Source organism: Hypomesus transpacificus, chromosome 23 (assembly GCF_021917145.1).
Source record: "Hypomesus transpacificus isolate Combined female chromosome 23, fHypTra1, whole genome shotgun sequence".
NCBI classification, from domain to species: domain Eukaryota; kingdom Metazoa; phylum Chordata; class Actinopteri; order Osmeriformes; family Osmeridae; genus Hypomesus; species Hypomesus transpacificus.
This window is the reverse complement of record NC_061082.1, coordinates 2,757,512-2,777,470: the sequence shown is the minus strand read 5'-3', so window position 1 is coordinate 2,777,470 and position 19,959 is coordinate 2,757,512. Positions and strand designations below refer to the sequence as shown.

The 19,959-nt window shown below is 42.0% G+C and overlaps 1 protein-coding gene across 1 annotated transcript in view; it reads right to left on the bottom strand.

The window, feature by feature from the left end:
* The window catches only part of ttn.2 (titin, tandem duplicate 2), a 153,002-nt gene that overhangs the window by 115,109 nt on the left and 17,934 nt on the right, over positions 1 to 19,959 (bottom strand). Inside the window, exons 37-51 of the mRNA XM_047047514.1 lie at positions 19,814 to 19,939; positions 19,515 to 19,703; positions 18,962 to 19,336; positions 18,322 to 18,366; positions 4,850 to 8,689; positions 3,988 to 4,266; positions 3,235 to 3,798; positions 2,700 to 2,981; positions 2,329 to 2,607; positions 1,952 to 2,233; positions 1,569 to 1,847; positions 1,187 to 1,474; positions 806 to 1,084; positions 428 to 709; positions 38 to 316 (exon numbers count right to left, since the gene is read on the bottom strand). Of these exons, the coding sequence (XP_046903470.1) occupies positions 38 to 316; positions 428 to 709; positions 806 to 1,084; positions 1,187 to 1,474; positions 1,569 to 1,847; positions 1,952 to 2,233; positions 2,329 to 2,607; positions 2,700 to 2,981; positions 3,235 to 3,798; positions 3,988 to 4,266; positions 4,850 to 8,689; positions 18,322 to 18,366; positions 18,962 to 19,336; positions 19,515 to 19,703; positions 19,814 to 19,939 (7,668 nt within the window). The remainder of the gene's footprint in view (positions 1 to 37; positions 317 to 427; positions 710 to 805; positions 1,085 to 1,186; positions 1,475 to 1,568; positions 1,848 to 1,951; positions 2,234 to 2,328; positions 2,608 to 2,699; positions 2,982 to 3,234; positions 3,799 to 3,987; positions 4,267 to 4,849; positions 8,690 to 18,321; positions 18,367 to 18,961; positions 19,337 to 19,514; positions 19,704 to 19,813; positions 19,940 to 19,959) is intronic.

The following is a 19,959-nucleotide window of genomic DNA, read 5'->3' as shown; positions in this document are numbered from 1 at the left end:
ACAGTACAATACATTTAACTCAAGTTTAAATACCAACCTTTTAGGGTTACTTCATAATCACAAGAAGTTTTCCCAACTTCATTTTCTACAGTGCATTGACACGTTCCAGTATCCAAAGCATCAACTGTAAGTATCTGGAGGGCAACTATGTCACCTGTCACACTGATCTTGTGCCTTTTATCATTTCTGATTAACTTGGAACTTTTGTAAAAAGATACACTGAAAGGAGCAGAGCCCGACACCTGTCCTTCCATCATCACATCTGACCCTTTGATAACATCTTTGTGTTCAAAAGTCCTCAAAAACACAGGCGGTTCTAAAAGAAAAAATGATGTCAACATGAAAGTTCACCAAGCTAAGTACATTCGCATGATATGAAGAAAGGAAACTTCCAGGAAAACACAAGGAGCTGGAAGATATTACAAACCTTTGACTGTGACTGTGCTGCTGCAGCGGTCACTACCAGCATCACTTGACGCCACACAAACATAATCTCCACTATCCTCAACAGTGCAGTTGACTATCTCCAATGAAGCAACTAAGTTGTTCACAGTCGTTTTATAATTCTGATTAGAACTGATCTCGATTTCGTTCTTAAACCACTTAAAAGTGATTTCAGGGCTGCCAGTAGCTTTGCACTCCACCATTAAAGCACTGCCACTGGTTACAAGTTTTGAAGACTCAAGCTTCATGACAAACATTGGTGGCTCTGAAGGAAAGAATTGAACAATGGTTATGAGACAACACATGAAACAAACACTGCTGCTGTACAAAAAACCACACTACATATGAAGAGATAGGGCACCTTTGACAAACAGGACTGCGGTGCATGACACCTTTCCAGCATCATTCATTACTTGGCAAGTGTATGTAGCAGAGTCAGTAGGTTTTACTGAGTGAAGCTCCAAGATGCTTGACAAGGCGTCTTTCTTGATAAAACATGAGCCTCCAGATGATACCTCTTTGTCCTCTCTGAACCATTTAACAGTAAAAGGAGCTGTTCCAGAGAAAGCTGCCTTCAAGATTACAGCAGATCCTGGTATGACATCTTGAGAATTAGGTTTCAATGTGAAGACCGGAGGTTCTAGAAGTTGGTAAGAATAAAAGATTTGTATGAGCATGTTATAACTTGTAAAGAAAGTAAATTGAGGAGAGATAGAGCTCTAAAAGGCAGAAGTTTTTGAACCTTTGACGTATAAAGTTCCACTGCTGTCTTTAAAACCAGCAGCATTTGTTGCCAGGCATTTGTACACTCCAGCATCATCTTTCTCCAGCTGAATGACTTTCAGTACAGCTGAACTGTCTTTAAACTCAGGTTGATATTTCTGTCCGCTCTTAATTTCCTTGTCATCTTTAAACCAAGAAATGGTCATGGGCTGAGACCCAGAGACCTTACAGTCCATTGAGACATTGTTACCAATGCTTCCATCAACTCTTTTTAGAGACTTAGTGAAAGACGGAGGCATGATCCGATCTGTTGTTGAGGGGAAAGTGTTGTTACATTAGTCGCAAGTTATTCAGTTTCATGGATACAACAACAACAAAAACAGAAGTGAAAAATATCAAACCTAGAACAGTGATAGAACAAGAGCACTCGTCTTTTCCAACTCGATTGGACACTTCCATTTTGAATTCAGAACTGTCTCCTTTTTCTGCTGCAAGAATTTTTAAAACAGCAACATTGTCCTTAAGAGTCATCTTATATTTTCGACCCCCTGTGACTTCCTTTCCATCTTTGAACCATTTGACTTTGAGGTCTGGACTTCCTGCAATAGTGCACTCCAAGGTTGCTGAATCCCCCACTGTCACACTAATGGACTCAGCTTTCTCTAAGATTCTAGCTGGTTCTGAGATATAGAAAAAATAAATAGAGATTCAGGATTGAGGAGACAAATAAATCAGAATGAATAATTCTGTATATCTACACAAACTTCCATAATAATCATCTAACCTTGAACGGTTAAAGTAGCTTCACATTTCTGTAGTCCTGCTTCATTCTCTGCTTGGCAGGTATATTTGCCACCATGACTTATTACAACGGTTGCTATTGATAAACTAGCAACGTTGTTCTCAAAAAAGATTTTTAAATTAGGATTATCATCTCTCAGTATTTCAGAGTCCTTCATCCATTTTACTGTGATGGGGGTTGAGCCTTTTATGGTGCCCTGCAGTTTTACAGCAGTGCCCAAAATTGCTGTAGTACTGTCAATCCTCTTTGAGAATGTTGGAGGTTCTGATCAAAACATAACAACAAAACAATTAAAGTTGTGTGTAAAATCTTTGCTGAAACTGTGAAGATTTTTCCTGTGCTATAACCAAAATACTAACCTTTCAGTTTTGCTAGGGCCTTGGAGGATATTTTACCAACATCATTAGATACAATACATTGGTAATCCCCAACATCTGCACTTTCAAATGAGCAGATTTCCAAACGGGCCATAGATTCCTGAGAGACTACCCTGTACTTTTTATCTGTGGCTAGTTGCTTCTTGTTTTTGAACCAGGTGATTTCAAAAGGAGCTGTTCCAACAACTTCACATTCCATTAGAGCTGCAGTCCCCTTCACTGCCTCGACCATTTGTAGTTCTTTACGGATGGAAGGGGGCTCTGAGAATAACAGTGTAAATTAGATTGCATACTTGACCGACACTGGAGATTCACACAATAAACTGTTAAAGCAAAATGTAAGAGTGGCAAACCTTTAACAGATATTTGCGTGCTGCAGCTTTCACTACCCGATTCATTAGACACCTCAAAGGTGTAGTTTCCACTGTCTGACACAAGAAGATTGATTATTTCTAAAATAGCAAGACCATTCTTGAAAGAGATTTTATATTTCTCTCCATCGCTGAGTTCCTTGTCATTTAAAAACCAGCTTGAGTGAAGTTCAGGGGATCCTTTGACTGTGCACTGTAATCGTGCAGCAATGCCCTGCTTCCATGTAATCTTAGACTCCATTTTCTTCACAAAAGTAGGAGGCTCTGAAAAGAGTATTTCATAATAAGATAGTAGTATTTTCAAAATAACCATCAGAGGAGACAAGACTTCAAGAAGAAAGGACAAGAAGATTACTGCTGCACACAGAATATGCATATGCCATATTTTTGAATTCAAGATATAACACATTACACTGGTTACTCAGGTCCTTGGTCCCTGAAATACAGTAAACAGTTAAGAGTTCCATGATGCAAGAGGCATGGTGTTATGCAAGGAAACCATAATCAAAGATCTTACCTTGCACTGTCAACACAGCAGAGCAATCTGAAGTCCCAGCATCATTTGAAGCTGTACAGACATATCTCCCTGAATCTTTCAGTTTTGCCTTAGAAATTTCAAGAACAATGACCTTTTCTTCAAAAGAAAGTTTACTTTCCATTGTTTGATGAATTTTTTTGCCATCCTTTGTCCAGGTGATGGTCACTCCAGTATCCTCATCCACTTGGCACTCAAGACGTAATAGATTGCCAACAGCTGCAGACACTGACTCAAAGGTCTTTATAAAGCTGGGCTTCTTGATAACAATCAGCTCTGTGCTGCATGTAGCAGTGCCAACACTGTTTGATGCTTTACACAGGTAAACCCCCTGGTCTTCTAACTGAAGACTTTTGATTTGAAGAGAATGTTTGTTTTTGTCACTTGTTACATTATAGTTTGCTCCAGAAGTGATGGCAATGTTGTCTTTGTGCCAGACAACATCCATAGGTGTGGAGCCAGTGACTGTGCATTGGAAAGCAGCTTGCTTGCCCACATATAAAGTCATTGGATCAGGTTTTTTAATAAATACTGGTGGGTACATTTCTATAGAAAGTAGGCAAAACATAAGAAAGATGTAATAGGAGAAGAATGCCTGATACAGAAGATGTGCAGCATATATTCAATTAGACAATTGAATGTACATGCTATTCTAACCTAAATAGTCTTTCAACTCATAAGAACACAGGTCATATTCATAAAACAGTACGCACATTAAACTGTAAAGGAACTTACCCGTTACTGTCAGAGAGGTGGAACAGCTGTCACTGCCATGCTGGTTGGACGCCTTGCAGGTGTATTCACTACTATCTGCTTTGGTTGGGTTCAAGATCTCCAGTGAAGAAGAATGATGCCGACTAAGGATCCTGTACTTCTCACTCTGCTTGATCTCAGTGCCAGACTTGAACCATTTGAAGGTCACGTTAGGTGCATCTTCAGTTTCACATTCAAACTTGGCACTGTTGCCAACATTGATATCCATGGGCAGGATTTTGTACCTGAAAACAGGTGGCACTGGGGAAAGAAAATAAAAAACGTCAGTGAACAAGCAGAGAGTAATGTAAAATGTGGGTGACTGATTCAATGGATCAGGAACAGTGAGAGTGGAATTCAGCACAATAGTGGGAAACATTCCAGGAGTGACTGTGAAGAAATGGTGTGAATGTTAGACGAAGGAGAAAAGAATGAAAGAATGAGCCCATGACAAGTGGCCCCTGAAAGCATGCAAAGATGTCAGCACTGAGGGCGAAATGGACCAAAGGGTGAAATGTGACATTTCTTTTGTGACAACATTTTTCATGGACATGCAAGTGACCGGTGGACACACCCTGGAATGCTGATGATACATGTGGATATGATATAGGGATGATACTGAGAAAGGTGACATTTATTTAGTTGTTTTTTGAAGTGAAAATGTGAGAAAAAAATTATTTTGACAATATGTGACCAGAAAACCTTTTTTTTAGGGGGGTGGGGGTCAATATGAGAAGTGAATTATTAGTTTTGTTCCATAAGGTGAATAGTCGAATTTTAGATTGAAGTTAGTTAATTGTGTGAAGTAATGGATAATGACAGTATAGTACTCCCAATATCCAACCTCTTGAGACTACTGTGAGTCTTCCAGATGTGGTGGTCTTGCCGGCTTCATTCTCAGCCTCACAGACATATTCTCCTTGATGTTTCTCTTTGATAACTTTGTTGATTACTAACGTGTATGTGTCATGGTCTTTGGAACACTTGAACTCTTTGCCAGATTTCACCAATTGTCCATTGAAAAGCCAGTTCACCTTTTTAACACACTTTATGGTCACACTGAAAGTAACCTTACTGCTCTCCTCTGTACAAATATCCTCAAGTGTAGTTTCAATAATTGGATAGCCTTCAATATGTTGTTGTCTGGAGACAGTTACTTCCTCTGAGTAAAACTCCTCCCTGTGTTCTCTCTGGATGTGCATTTCTACATATTGTTCGGTTGGAATGGATGTAACAGGCAGATCAGTGGTAATGTCAGCTGCACCTACATCTCTCTCCCGGCCTTTTACCATCACAGAACTGGCCTCCCTTTTGGCCACCTGAACTGACTGCTGAAACTCAGTACGGGATTCAGTGGACATCTTCCCCACTTGAGCACTCTCAGATTGTTTGATTTGCACTGCCTTTGACTCCTGTAATATTATTTGTTGCTCGGCTGTTTGGATTTCAACTGCGGATTTCGACTCGGTCTTGAGTGCAGCAGACTGAGACTTGGGAGTTGCAAAATCGACCGTACTCTCTGCGACTCTGACCGTCTCAACCACAGATGACATCATCTCTTTGGAGCGAGCACTACTGACCTGAACTCTCTGGGGCCTATCAATTTGCATGGTGCCAGGCTGCTCGGAAGTAAGAACATGCTGCTCCTGATAAACAATGGAGTGGAAAGCTGCCTTGAGTTCAGTCCTCAGATCAGCAGTCTGAGGGTATTCACCTTCAAAAGCCAGAGTGATCTCCATGGGAGCACCTGGTGTTGTAATGAGGTATGTGAATATGGCACGTTTGGGTTCTTTCTGAACTTTCACTTCTTGTACTTCAACAGCCTCTAAACTCTGCACAACATCTGCCAGTAACAGTGGCTGGTCACGAGCCACAGCAGACTGCAGGGCATCTTTCAACTGACGTCTGATGTTCAAACTTGATGCTTTGGGAATCTGAATAACAAATGTCATCTCCTTTGGAAGGGGTCTACTCTCGCCAGACTCGGACACCATTAGAGACAGTTTGGGCTGGTTTGTCACACGGACACTGGTTGACTCTGATTTGGTTATTTCTTGAGAAAGTTCACCAGTCATGATACGTTTCTCATCCATTACTATTGACTGTCTAACTGACTGGCCTTCCTGAATTTGGACCGCAAAGTCCTGCTCTGCAGCCTCCAGAGGGGCACTACTCTCAGTTGAGATCTCCTTTTCCTCCACCTGCACTGGTTCTGTTGGCACTTTAGGCTCTACACCAGTTTGACATATAAATTTGTCCACAGCCTTTAAGCTCTCAGTATGTCCCTCCTGTAATGCTTGATTAGCTGCCACACTAGTGACATGCATGACATTCCAGCGTTCCTCCTTTTGGACTAGTGCACGCTGCTGTTTCATATCACTGGTAAATGGTGTTTCTTTTGGTAGTTGCATGGGCTTGGAAGAGACCTGAAGAATATTCTGAGGTTTGGGCTCTGATTTAAGTTCTGACTGAAGGCCTGTCACTGAAACGTCAAGATCTTTATGATGATCAGCAGTAAGTGCTCTTCTATCTTCAGATGTCGCTGCATGTTTTCTGGCCTTTTCCTGTTTCTGTGCTGCCATCTGCTGGTCTGGCTTTTCTATGACGATTACACCCTCTTTGGGTAATGTAGACACTGGCTCGACTGACTGGAGATGTAACGGGGTGTGGGGCTCTTTTTGAGGCTGAATAGACATTGTGTCTTCTTTTGCTGAAAACTCAGATGTATCCTCACAAATGACAGAGATTTGTTCATCTTGGGTCACTGTGTGTAAAAATGTTGGGCTTTTCCTAGCACCAGCTTGCTCAGCTGCGGGTCTCTCACTAGTGAACCTCTCCTCTGTTGGAAGTACATCCTGGTCGGTGATCACCTGCAGATGTAACACCTGCTCACCCTCCACCTGAGATGGAATTGAGATTGCACTGTCCAGACTTTGCAGCTGCTCTGTGTGCTCAGCACGTAGTGCCTGCTTTTCCTCTGCTGTAAGAGCAGATTTAACAACAACATCCTTGCAAAGACGCGCAGTCTCTTTATCTGGCCGATGCATGGAAAATTGATCTTCTTTAGATAGTGTATGTTTAGTCTCACTAACTGAGGCAATGACAGGTTTGGATAATTCTTTGGTCATTGCAGACTGTATAGCGGAGTCAGAGGAGGAAAGATCAGTGGTGTGACCTTCAGGAATTAAACGCTTTTTGGATGATGTGGCAGAATACAGTATCTTAATCCCTTCTTTGACTTTGTAACTTGTTTCTTCCTGTGGCTTTGGGATGTCTTGTGACTCCTCTTTGGAGATTGATAGCTGGGATTCAACCTGATAACCACTGACTAGATGCTTGGGCTCAGACATTGGCTGCACTTGAGCTGGCTTCCTGTCACTCAAGGGTTCAGTGCTAACCGTAGACAAAGTTGTCACCTCCTCTGCTATGGCAGACATTACCTTTGACTTTCTCTCCCTGGCAGACTGGAGCTCTACAACCTCTGGACTTTTAATACGATCGCAGTGCTGCTCTGTCAGATCTTGTCTCTCTTGAACTGCAGATGAAAAAGCAGCCATTTTTAGTTGTTTTGTGGGAACAGCCGCAACTTGGAGTGGATGTGTGGGAGCTACAGACACTCTTTCTTCTACTTCATGAGACTGCAGCACAGCAGCTTGGTGGGTGACCTGCTCTCTATGAAGAGAAGCAGCAGAGATGTCCACCTCTCCAAGCGTGCCCACCTGCTCACTTGAAACAACCTGTCTGTCCTCAGTACCAATGGTATACACCATCTGATGCCCTGCCTGAAGACTTGCCCCGGCATCTCCTGGAAGGTTGACCATGTACAAGCGGGATTCTGTAGCTTGTTCAGTCATGGATACTTTATAACCTTTTTTTTTCTGAACTACCATGTGTTGTTCATGTCGAGTTACAGAGACAGGCTCTTTGAATACAACTAACTCAGCACTACAAGAGGCTTCCCCAAATGGGTTGGAAGCCTTGCATGTATAGACCCCACTGTCCTCCTGTTTAACACTCTTCATGTTGATGAAGCCTGACCCATCACGGTTGTTCTCCATGATGTAATATTTGCTAGGCTGAATACGAAAAGCACCTCTTAACCAATGCACATCTGGAATTGGATCCCCTGTGACATTGTACCTAAACAAAGCCTCACCTCCTTCAGTGCACCTCACAGGTTCAATCTGAACAGTGAATGCAGGAGGCTGTCCTGTTACTTTGAACATCTTTTCAATCCATTTCTCTGCTGTGCTAATATCACTCTTTTTTACCTCGAGGTAAGTGGTACAAGTAGTCTGTCCAAATCTATTACTGGCTGTACAAGAGTACTCCCCTTCATACTCAGTTTTTACCTCAGTAATTATTAAAGTGTACTCCTCTTTTTCTTGAATCATTTTGTAGACTGATGAATTAGTTATGACACGGCCATTGTGAAACCACTGAACATTAGGCCTTGGGAAGCCAGAGACTGTGACAGTAAATTTAGCCGTCTCTCCATCAGTGACAGCTGCTGCTGAGAGTTGGGTGATGAAAACTGGCTTTTCTTTTTTCTTTTCTAAAGTACTAGAGTAACGTTTAGATTCTGGTTTGAGTTCAAGTGTTTTAGTTTTTCCAGGTAACTGGACGCCAGTGTGGTAAGTCTCTTGTTCCTCTTCCATGGTGGTGACAGTCAAGCTAGAACGTTCTGCGTACAAAAAATAATTCAGTTTACAAGAATGTCAGTAACAAAATTATCTGAGTTGATCGGAGCTGTTGAGTTATTCTCAAAATCCGCTGTAAGAAAGTGACATTAAACATGTATGGATATACTTTATAAAATATACAAAGTATGCATGAGTTTAATTTACATTTTTATTCAGTTATATAAACACTGTTTGAGACCAACTGAAGTGAATTCTGTACATATAAATCATGAATTGCTTTCTCATTCCAATATTGGCATTTTCTTATCTGCTTTGTGAATATGGAGTGTTGACCAATTGTGTACAATAATCAAACTACTCCATTCATTTAATGCAACGTCCTCCTAACAGTGACACATATATTTACAACACATTATTTTTATATAGCATTTTCAAAAAGGTAATTTCACAGATTAATTTTAGATTTATATTCTAATTTTAAGTTTAATTCACTATACTCTTGTCTGGGTTACCTTATTCAAAATACAGAACAAAATAAATAAACTATGTCAAACTCTTTAACAAAGACAAGCATGATAAGCTTATTATTGAGTATTACTGAATTATTTTAAAGACATTTTCATGCTAAAACATTCCAACAAATAGAATTTAGTGTGAATCTCCCATTACATTTATTAACTAAACACCTCTACCTAGCCACTATAGCAGTATATAGCAATTTGAAAGATAGACCAAAATCCTAAACCAATGTGAATGTCCTTCATGGTACAATGAGATGTGAGAAGGACTGAGACTAAAGTTTGCATATACAGTGAACTGATATTGAAGCATCTGTAAACAGTTTTAAGAAATATGAAGATGGCCGTGTCAGATCAATTAATCTAGAAGAGTTATAGACTACACCCCTATCTGTTAGTCAGATTAAGGCTAGATTAATGCTATTAATATAATTTAATTTATGTTAAGGCTGTGATCAGTTTCAAATGGATCAGGCCACATAATTTTAACGGTACACCCTATGTAGAATTCATATTAATATAATCTGTTGTGGACGTTTTTATACAGTGCTTTTTATAGTCAGTACATTCTACAGTGCAAATGGTATGACATTTAAACTTATCTGTAAAGCACACTTTTAATAAAAACCAGACTGAAGTCATTTACCAAACCCATTTCTACAATGACCCTTGCGTGTGTGAATAATTAACAACATACAATAAATAAACCAGTAAATATGTCCGCATGAAATATCACACAATGTTCACATTTATCAAGAATATTAGCACAAATAGTACAGATCTTCTAAAAAGTTACTTTCCCAGTTTTGGGGGGCTAAACATCCATGCTTTCATGATCTTTTCCCCATTAGAACACTTTCAATAAAGCAGTTGTTTCAGTACACCCAGCAAGATTCTGGATAAGGCACTTGTATTCCCCAGCATCACTCTGGTTCACGTTAGTTATAATCAGATTGAAATGTCCAGATGCCTTCTCTTGAATCATGTACCTTGTGTCTTTCACTAGGTCACCATCTTTGTACCATTCAGCTGTTGGGTGGGGTTTCCCACTAACCAAACACTGGAGAATCACAGGGGTCCCTAATGCTGCTGTCACATTAGTCAGGGGAATTATACATTTTGGAGGTGTTTCAGTAATTTGAAATTGAAAACTACAAATGTCTGATGATTTGCCTTTAAATTCAATCTTATCGTCTTTAGCGGGTTCTGCAAACACATCAAAGTTTATGCTGACATACTTTTCTCCTTGCTCACTCATCTCATTGTCTGTCATGGCAACAAGCCTCACTGCCTTCTGGGACTCATCAGCCTCCTGTTCAAACTCAAACTCCAGTTCTATCTCTGAAGCCTGCTCACCATCGAACAATGAATTCCCGACAACGAGGTCAAACTTCTGCGGCTGAACTTTGGCACTGCCTAAAGACACTGCAGTCAACTCCCTGCCTCTGGCCTTCCCTGAGAAGGCTTTAGGGTTCAACACCAGCAGAGAAGCCCTGCAGAGAGTCTCCCCAACTATGTTGATGGCTCTGCAGGTGTACACCCCACTGTCATGAGTGGTGACTTTCCGGATCTTCAGGAAATGATTATCCCCATCAGATGAGTGGAAGTATTTCTTATCATCGTGAGGTATTTTTTTATTACCTCTGAACCATGAGACTATGGGAGATGGAATCCCCATCAGAGAGCACTCAAACATGACGGTCGTACTCTCAGGAGTCTCCATGTCACAGATGGGGTTTATGAAGCGCGGGGGCATTTCAGTCACCTCAAAAGCAATTTTCAAATCATCGCTCTCCTGCGTGACAAAGTCAACGCCGCTCTCCTCATACATACTGGGAAGAACGTCCAGAGATATAATCATGCTTTTATTGTCAGCTGCGTATTCAGGTATGGTGATTATTTTCACCTGTCTTTCAAATTCTTTCACTTCGTTTTCATCAAGCTCAACCTCTAGCAGGATCTCTTGTGGGGATGGAGACCTGGAAGAATCATCCTCCTCCACATCAAACTCTATCACATGCTGGTGGGTGACGGCTGGGGGTGCCGGCATATACCTGGCCTCCTGAGAAATAACTACAACTAGTGCAACACTTCTAGCCTCTCCAACATAGTTGATAGCTTCACAGATATACTCTCCTTGATCAGCCTTGGTTACACTGAGAATTTCAAGTGTGATGTTGTCTCCATCTCTTTCCATTTTAATCCTTTCATCTGCAACAAGCTGATTTTTATTGCGGTACCATTTAACCTCAGGAGAGGGCAACCCAAACACCTCTGCAAAAAAGAATAAGGAGTCGTTTTCAAAAACTTTCTTTTTGATGAGAGGTTTCAGAAAAGCAGGGGGGATTCCCTGCACCTTCTCTTGAAGGGTTCCTATGCCGAGAGAGCCATGGCCTTCTGTCAGGAAGCTTCCCTCATCCAAAGTAAACGCAGGCGGGGTCGTCTCTATTCCCTCATCATCTGGAGACCCGAGGAATTTAGCCGGTGAGAAGAACATCTCACTGGAATCTAAGGAATCGATGGAGGGCCTTTTAGGTTCAACAGGATAGAAGGGATACTCTGCGGGGGTCCTATAGCCACCAGGACTGTCCATGTTGGGTGTGTGGAAAGATTCTGGCGATTTGTGAATCTGTGAAATCTCAGTGGATGATGCTGGGGTATAGAACCTCTCAGCCTCTGTTATTTCATCACTGAACGTGCTACCCATCTCAATGGACATCTCAGACTCTGGCGACAGAGGTCTGCCCCACTCGGCTGGGGGGTTGTAATAGTCGTAGACAGCACTGAAAGTCACCTCCTCCACTTCCAGTAAGCTCACACCGGCAGCACCCTGACTGGCTGCTGCTGTCACCTCTACACCCTGTCTGGCTGTTGCCAAGCTCTTGGCTGCTGCTACAACCGAATCCTGACTGGTTACTTTAGTCGCTCCAGCATCCTGACTGGCTGCTGCTGCCACACCATCCTGACTGGCTGCTTCAATCACTCCAGCATCCTGAATGGTTGCTTCCATCACTCCAACATCCTGCCTGGCTGTTGCACTTGCCTCTTGGGGAACTTGCTCTGTGACAGAATCAGTAAGAGCAAACTTTGGAGGACCCTCTACTGTGCGGTTGACACAAACTGGCTTTGACTCCAAAGGCACCTCACTACCCTTAGCATGTGATTCTATGTCCTCTGTGGCTTCTGTGATTTCACTCTGCAGCCCACACACACTTACTCCAACACCACTCTGTGAAGGTGCTGAAGTGGATATATCACCAATTATCTCTGTCACATCACATGCAGTAGAAGACATGGTTTCTAAATCCTGATTGTCTTGAGCAATTAATGATTCTGAAATTCTCTTTTGTTTAACAACTTCATTGGATAAAGACTTAGCCACAGGTACTCTCTCAAAAGGAATAAAGCTGCTGGTTCGGTCAAATGTCCTTACAGTCTTGTCTTTAATACTTTGATCCTCTGAAACAGTTTCCACACTTTCAGATGAGTGACTAGATTGACCAGGCCGTACTGGCTCTGGTCTAACCAACTGTGGGGATTGCTTTCCCTCGCCCACCTCTGAGAGAGACACAAATTGTTTCATATCACCATGGGTTAAAGGTCTCTCACCCTCATATTTGTCTGAAAACATACTCCTTTCAGTATCTTTCTCCAGTGTACATATAGTCTGAAAGGGTTCTTGAGGAACTTTGGGGGAAACTGACTTCGCTTTAGTCTGAATTTGTGTGTCACCGCTCTCTACGGAAATAGTTACTTTATTGGGTAAGAGTGTAATGTCCTCCACAAAATCTTTAGCCACTAGCTCTTCATATTGATCAGGATGTATTGCTACCTCAGGAATGTCCTCCTCAGGGAAATATGACTCAGTCTTTCTCGACTCCTCAGGAGAGGCAGTGACTGATGAAGATGAAGCTTCAAACACCTGCTTGATCTGAGATACTTTTACTACTGCAGCTGATGCTTGAAGACCACAACCAGTTATAATTGGGGCTTCTTTTGAAAAGCTTGGCTTTGGTCTTGATACTTTGGACTCATTCTCTGGGGAAATAGTGGAACCAGCAGCCTTACGGATGTTCTGTGAGGCTGTGGGATCAGTGAGATCACCACTATGACTGAGAAGAGGCTGCTTCAAATCAACAGGTATGCTGGGTGGTGTGACATGTACACCCTCAACTGCCATTTCATCTGTTAACTTAGTCAAAGGCACCTCAGCCTGGCAGGACACTTCCAAAATGCTCTCAACTTCTCCCATCCGGTTAGTAGCAGTACATGTATACGTTCCAGCATCAGCATAAGAGAAGTTGTCAATGTATAATCTGTAACCTTTGTCATGCTCCTCGAATCTGTACTTGCCAGTGATCTGGTTCAAGCATGAGTCATTATGATACCAAGTGATATGTGGGGAAGGTTCTCCTCGCAAAGAGCATTCTAGCACAGCTGAATGGCCCTCTGGGAAGCTGACATTCTTCATCTCACTGGCCATCTGAGGAACCTCGCCTACTGTATCATAAGAAAAGGTAAATTTGTGTTTCACAGCCTGAGAGCTCCCATCATCAGTAGAAGTCTCTAAAGCTTGGTCAATAGGCTCAAATTGTTCTCCGGTGTCAGCCAATGCCTCTGGGATGGGTGTGGGAGCAGTGATCGTGATCTCCACAGGTGAGGAGTACAAGGATGAGTCTGAGGTTTGAGGCTTGTGCACTACTGCTCGCGGGACCTGTAAGGTGGACTTCCTATCCATGTTAACATCCATGAAGGATTCTAGCTCCTCATCAATCATCCTCTCCATGTGTTCCTCAGTCATATCCATATCCTCTGTGACTATCACTTCCTGTGAAGCCACTGGCAATTGTCTCAGCTGATCCCCATCTATTATCACCAGTGTGGCAGAGCACAGTGATTTTCCAAATGTGTTTGTTATGATGCAGTCAAATTTCCCTTCCTGTTCTTTAGTTGGATAGTATATGGTCAGCTTGGACTCATTGGATTTAGTTAGAATATCATAATCTGGGTTATGAGCTATTGGTTGGTTATCTTTAAACCAGGTGACTGTTGGATGTGGGTCCCCCTGGAAATGACATAAGAATTCAGACATCTCACCTATTTTGACTCTCAGAGAGGACATTTCTCTAACAATAACAGGTGCAGACCCTCCCAGAGACTTGTCAGTTTGTTTTACCCTGACATCTTTCTGTACAGTTCGTTTATGTACCCCCTCAGCTGCCCTCACACCCATCACATCCTCAGGAACTCTCCCATCAGGTCCGCCAACGGCCCCTATCTCTTTGATCTCGGATTGCTGCCATTTGCTACTGCTTTGATCTGCTGACACAGAATATTCCTCCGAAGTCCTGTTCCTTTCAGTAAGGTCCTGGAAGGCACGATGACTTGGTGACCGTTTTCTGACAGGTGAGGACTCACGGGGAGATGGAAGATCATAAGAGGAGTCTTCATGGGGTAAACTAACACCATAAGGTCCACTGGTAGGTGAATGTTTTCTCACATGTGAAGATTTACTGGACGATTCATGAGCACTCTCTCTCTGAGGCGAGGGCAGTTCATAGGAGGGCACTTTCTGGTTTCTAGAGGTTAGACCGGTAGGTGAATGATGAATGGGTGAATGAAGTGTGGGCGAAGGTTTTCTTCCAGGTGAAGACTTTCCATCCTTGAACTGAGGAGGAGGAAGGGCAAAGGAGGGATTGTTTGACATGCTGACATCAGCGGGTTTGCATTGCTGTTGTTCTTGTAGTTCCGAATTTTCAGCCACAGCCCAATTCGACTCTAATTCCACTACCTCCTCTTGCTCAGTGAGAACATCCTGTTGCCACTTTAAGATACGCTGAGCCATGGCTTCCTCCTCACTCACAAAGTACTCACTGTCAGTCTGTAGCCTGGTTTCTCGTCCCTCTGTGGGTATATGCTGATGAGGGTCCCACTCTAGGCTCTCAGAAGGTACATCCTGAGTCAAGAACTTTTCCTTTGCTGTCTTTTCTGGGGACGTTTTTCTTTGTCTCACTGACTCAGGCTGTGCAGTAGATTCTGTGGCAACCCCTTCTGCACCACTCTTTGAATCAATCGTTTTCTGTCCATGATAGCATGAATATTCTTCCTCGACCCACTCAGATTCAGGATTAACCACCTGTTCTGTCAGGACGTCTTGTTGCCATTTCATGATTCGTTGAGTCAGGGCCTCCTCCTCACTTGCAAACTGCTCACCCTCAGTCTTTAGCTCACAAATATTCTCCCGGGACAAATGAAGCTCGTGTTCCTCCCGAGATCTCCTGTCACCAACATGTTTGTCTTTGGCCTTTAATCGGGGTGATTTATGGAATGATGGAGCTTCTGTTTCTTGTGTAGTTTTCTTATCTACTTCTTTGATATAAGTATGACCCTCAGGTTGCATGAATTGTGAATCCTTTACCTCGGGCAAATCCACTTCCGGCTGAAACTCCTCTTCTTGCTCCATCTGCATTCCCTTCTGCCACTTTCTAATGCGCAGCGCCAGGAGTTTTTCCTCAACCTCCATCCGTTCTTCATCCAAAGTCTTCTCAAAGGGAGGCTCTGCTGAGCAATCGTGTTCTAATTGTTCATCTGATTGATCACCTCTCACTTCTTCCTTTTGTGCAATTGCCTCACCCAGGAATCTTTCCTTTACTGTCCTCTTTGGCTTGGATCTTGGAGATGCACCTAATGATGACTTCAGTTCTGCAGTGATGCTCACACTTTCAGTATATGTCATTTCAGAGGACACATCCATCTTAGTTGTCAGATCTCCATGGTGCCGATTGAGGTTTTCTAACTCCTCGTCTCTCTTTTTAAACTCATTCTGGTTTTCCCTGTAAGCCACGGTACCTTCTTCCCCAAGTGTTTCAGGGAACCTTTCACCTTTTTCTTTCTCTGTCACCTCACCTTTTAATATCTGAATGGCCCTGGCTCTAGACTGAGGTTCAAATGAATGCCTCCCATGACGAGGCCTTGAAAATTCTCCTCTTTGTCCAGCCAATCCAGACATTCTGTCCAAACGACCTTGAAATTCTGCTCTATCGTTCTTTCTATCTCCCTGTTCAAAGGCTCTGATACGCTGCAGGTTAGTTAAGGTAGACTTGACCTTCTGTCTATCAGCATAGTCAGTATAGCTGGATGCAGATTCGCTGGCCACAGACTCCAGATCAAATTCAGAAGATGACATGGTGGAGATAGAGAGCCTCTTCTTTTTTTTGACAGCTTTTTGTAGCATGCTGAGCTTGGCCTTGACCTCGCCATGCAGACTGTCTGTGTCACTAAACCTCTCACTATATCTGTCACTGCACCTGTCACTAAATTTGTCACTGAACCTGGCCCCAGTGCGCCTGTCACAGTATATGTCACTGAGTCGGTCATTAAATCTCTCTGGCCTCTCAAACATGGGAGGAGGAGACCGGGCACGCTCAGAAGCTGTTTCCAGAGTTTGACGCTCTGGCGCTTTGGAGGGTGAGGCTGTCCTGAAGTAGACAGTTCTTACCAGGGAATCTTTAGATTTGGATCTACCTTGATGGACTTTAGACATCTTATCAAATGGAGAACCAACACATCTTAGATCTACCCTAAATTTTCTCTCTCTTCTTTGCTCTACCATTGTGTCAATACTCTCGTGAGTCTGAGCTGATCTTCGCACGAAACTCAAATAATTAGCAGACTGTTCCTCCCTCAGTGAAACCAAAAGGGATGCTGTGGATTCAGCGGACCCCTCCGAGTTAATTGCCATTACTTTGTAACTGCCAGAGTCTTTATCATTTATACCATCAATGATCAAACTTGTTGTGTGCATGTGCATTCTACTGTCAGTGCATATTCTACGACGGCGCTCTTTCTGGATCTGCCTATTGTTATGAAACCACAAGATTGTTGGGGGTGGGCATGCTACCAGTTTGCATTGGAAAGCTGCTGGGTCCCCCTCAAGAACAGACTGAAACTTGAGCTTCTTGGTAAAAGAAGGTTTGATGTTTTCAGTCCAGGAGCTGATGGAGGACGTTCGACTGGAGCAGCGGTTGGCAGAGACCAGACCGTGATCCAAGCAGTCCTCAGTGTCGGAGAAGGCTCCCCTCAGTTGTCTTTTGTTGTCCATATATTCAGATTTCTCATTAAAAAATAACTCTGAAAGAGAGAGGAGATAGCTTTTTTAAAATAAAATGCCCCTTTGTTTAAAACAAAATAAAATATTTGAAATGAATATTAATGGTAATATTAAATACATGCAGCAAGTCACAAAGCCATAAAAAACAATTTCACTCACCATATTTGTTCGAATAAACGCAAGACTTGATTCTTTTTTTAAGATTCTGACACGACAAATGCTGGATGTTTTGTTCCTTCTTCTGTGGACACTTCTTCAAAACATAAATTTCTTAAAGACCATAAATGTGGTATCCAAAATAAACTGATCTGCTTTTGATTTAACCTTTTGGTTTTGGTTGACTTACTGTATATGTATGCTAAAATATTTCTTACCTGACTTGCAGACAGATGAATAAACGCCCTTTCTAATCCTTTTATTTGGGGTAAATTATGCAGACATTGATGAGAAACATGGTTCTCCAATGATACAAATACGTCAATGTGGTAAAAGAGGCTCTAGAATTGTATGAGAAGGCGTTTATTCGAACTAATATAGTTTACATGTATATTCATGTTATTTTGAAAGCAAACAACATTAATCACATACCACTATCTGCAAGCCAGTCTAAGAAATATTTGCAGGAGGAAGGACTTCCAGATGCAAGAAATTTAAAAAGCAATTAAAAGATGTGGCTATTTCCATATCTTTTAAAGATCAATTTCCTGTTGGATGGAAACTTTAAAAGATATACATCCTGCACCTCTCTTGGAGACAGTCCAGTGATAACCTTCATGCGGACAAATACAATTGATAGATGCAAACCCCATTTCCCCAAAACATCTTACAACAAGCATTTTTTTATCTGTGCTTATTGTAAGCACCTCAATATATTGGACATTACAGTCAAAAACTGAAAATGACGAAGATGACACATTTCTATCAGATATTATCAGTTTACATGCAGTGTCGACATTCTGAAACCATTTAACAAACAATATGCTGGGATACATTCATCTGAGGGGAGGGATAACATGGCATTTAAATAAGTATGAAGCTATCTTACCTTTGACTTCTTCCTCAATCTTGGCTTCAATTGCTTCCCTTGATACTGATAAGGAGACAAAAACATTTACTGTCAGTTGTCAGCTGATAGGTAACAATGTTCATGACATATTGTTTAGCCTTTTGACGGTATATTACAACGAACAAATACTAACTTCCCTCCCATCAAATAGTATTTCTATTGTACAAGACATAATGACTACACAGACCTAGAACAAAAACTTAAGTTACACAATGGTGTTTCAACTGTGATGACAAAAATGACATTAAAAGCAGTGATGCATTATAAACACAAAAAAGGGGTTGACAAGGAGCAGGAAAGTGGAGACAGAATACAGCATGCAGAAAGTCCAGAAAGTTGCCTGTGGGGGGAACAACCAGGATGTTTAGAAACTGATGGACAAGTAACACGAAAAATAGAGTGAAAGGGTAGAAAGTCCCCTACAGCAGTTTAAGAGACATCAGATTAATAGTGCTCCTTTTCTCTGAAGATGTGAGGTTAGTTCAAGAAAAAAGCTGTACGTATGTTGGTGTCATGTAAGACTTAGGTTGAGGAAAGAGAAGGTATTTGTGAATATTAATAGATTATTTACAAAGTGATTTTCCACCACAGACTATTTACAGCTGAATATCAAGTTTACCTTCGTTTACTTCAAGGGTAGCTGTGCACACAGCTGCTCCAGCACTATTGGTTGCTTTGCAAGTGTATTGTCCCGCATGCTCAGAGAAAGTGTCAACTATAATTAGGGTGGCAGTGTTTGTCAATTCATCAAAATGAAAGACAGTGTTTGTTGTGGGTCTGATTGGCTTCTGGTTGTGAAACCAGCTTATCTCTGTCTTAGGCACGCCAGATACACATGCATGAAACCTAGCCACTTCCCCATGTGGCACAGAACAGTTCTCTATTGGATGAATGAAAGTAGGTTTTTGACCAATAGGGGGTTTCTTAAGACTGGTCAGGCTTGTTGAGACATGCAGCTGAGATGCAGATGTGCTATCCACAGTTTGTCTTTTCCCTGAAAGGAAGCATGTTCATTGGCTTTTTAGCATTGTATGTCCTTGTGTTCACATTGAAAAAACAAGAAAATAAAACTGTAAATTATACACCTAATACCTTATTATTGATAACAATTTTTTTCCCCATGAAAACACATTAAATAGTTCCATCAAAAACAGTAAGTAAATAAAACTCACCATCTAGTTTCAAAGTTGCGGAGCAAGACACCATTCCTGCTGAGTTTCTGGCAACACAACTGTATTGCCCCTCATCCTCTGGATAAACCTTGGCAATCTCTAGTTGGCAGGTGTCACCAAACTGAGACATCCTGAAGAAGTCAGACTGTTTGACCTCCTTCTCACCACAGAACCAGCTGATCTTCACATCTGGAAATGGTGCCATTTTAGTACATGTTCAAAGCAATTACTTTGAGAGTTTGTGAACACATCATCATCATTGTGTTTTTGACATAATATGTTAATCCAAGGTCATGTACCTTCTCCAGAGACACGGCATTGGAACCTGGCGGACTCTCCCTCCTTGGTAGAGGCATTGCTGATAGGTGACACCACCACAGGAGGGGTCATGGGTGCTCCAGTGTCAGGGGAAACCACCTCTGAAACTGTACACAAACAATACATG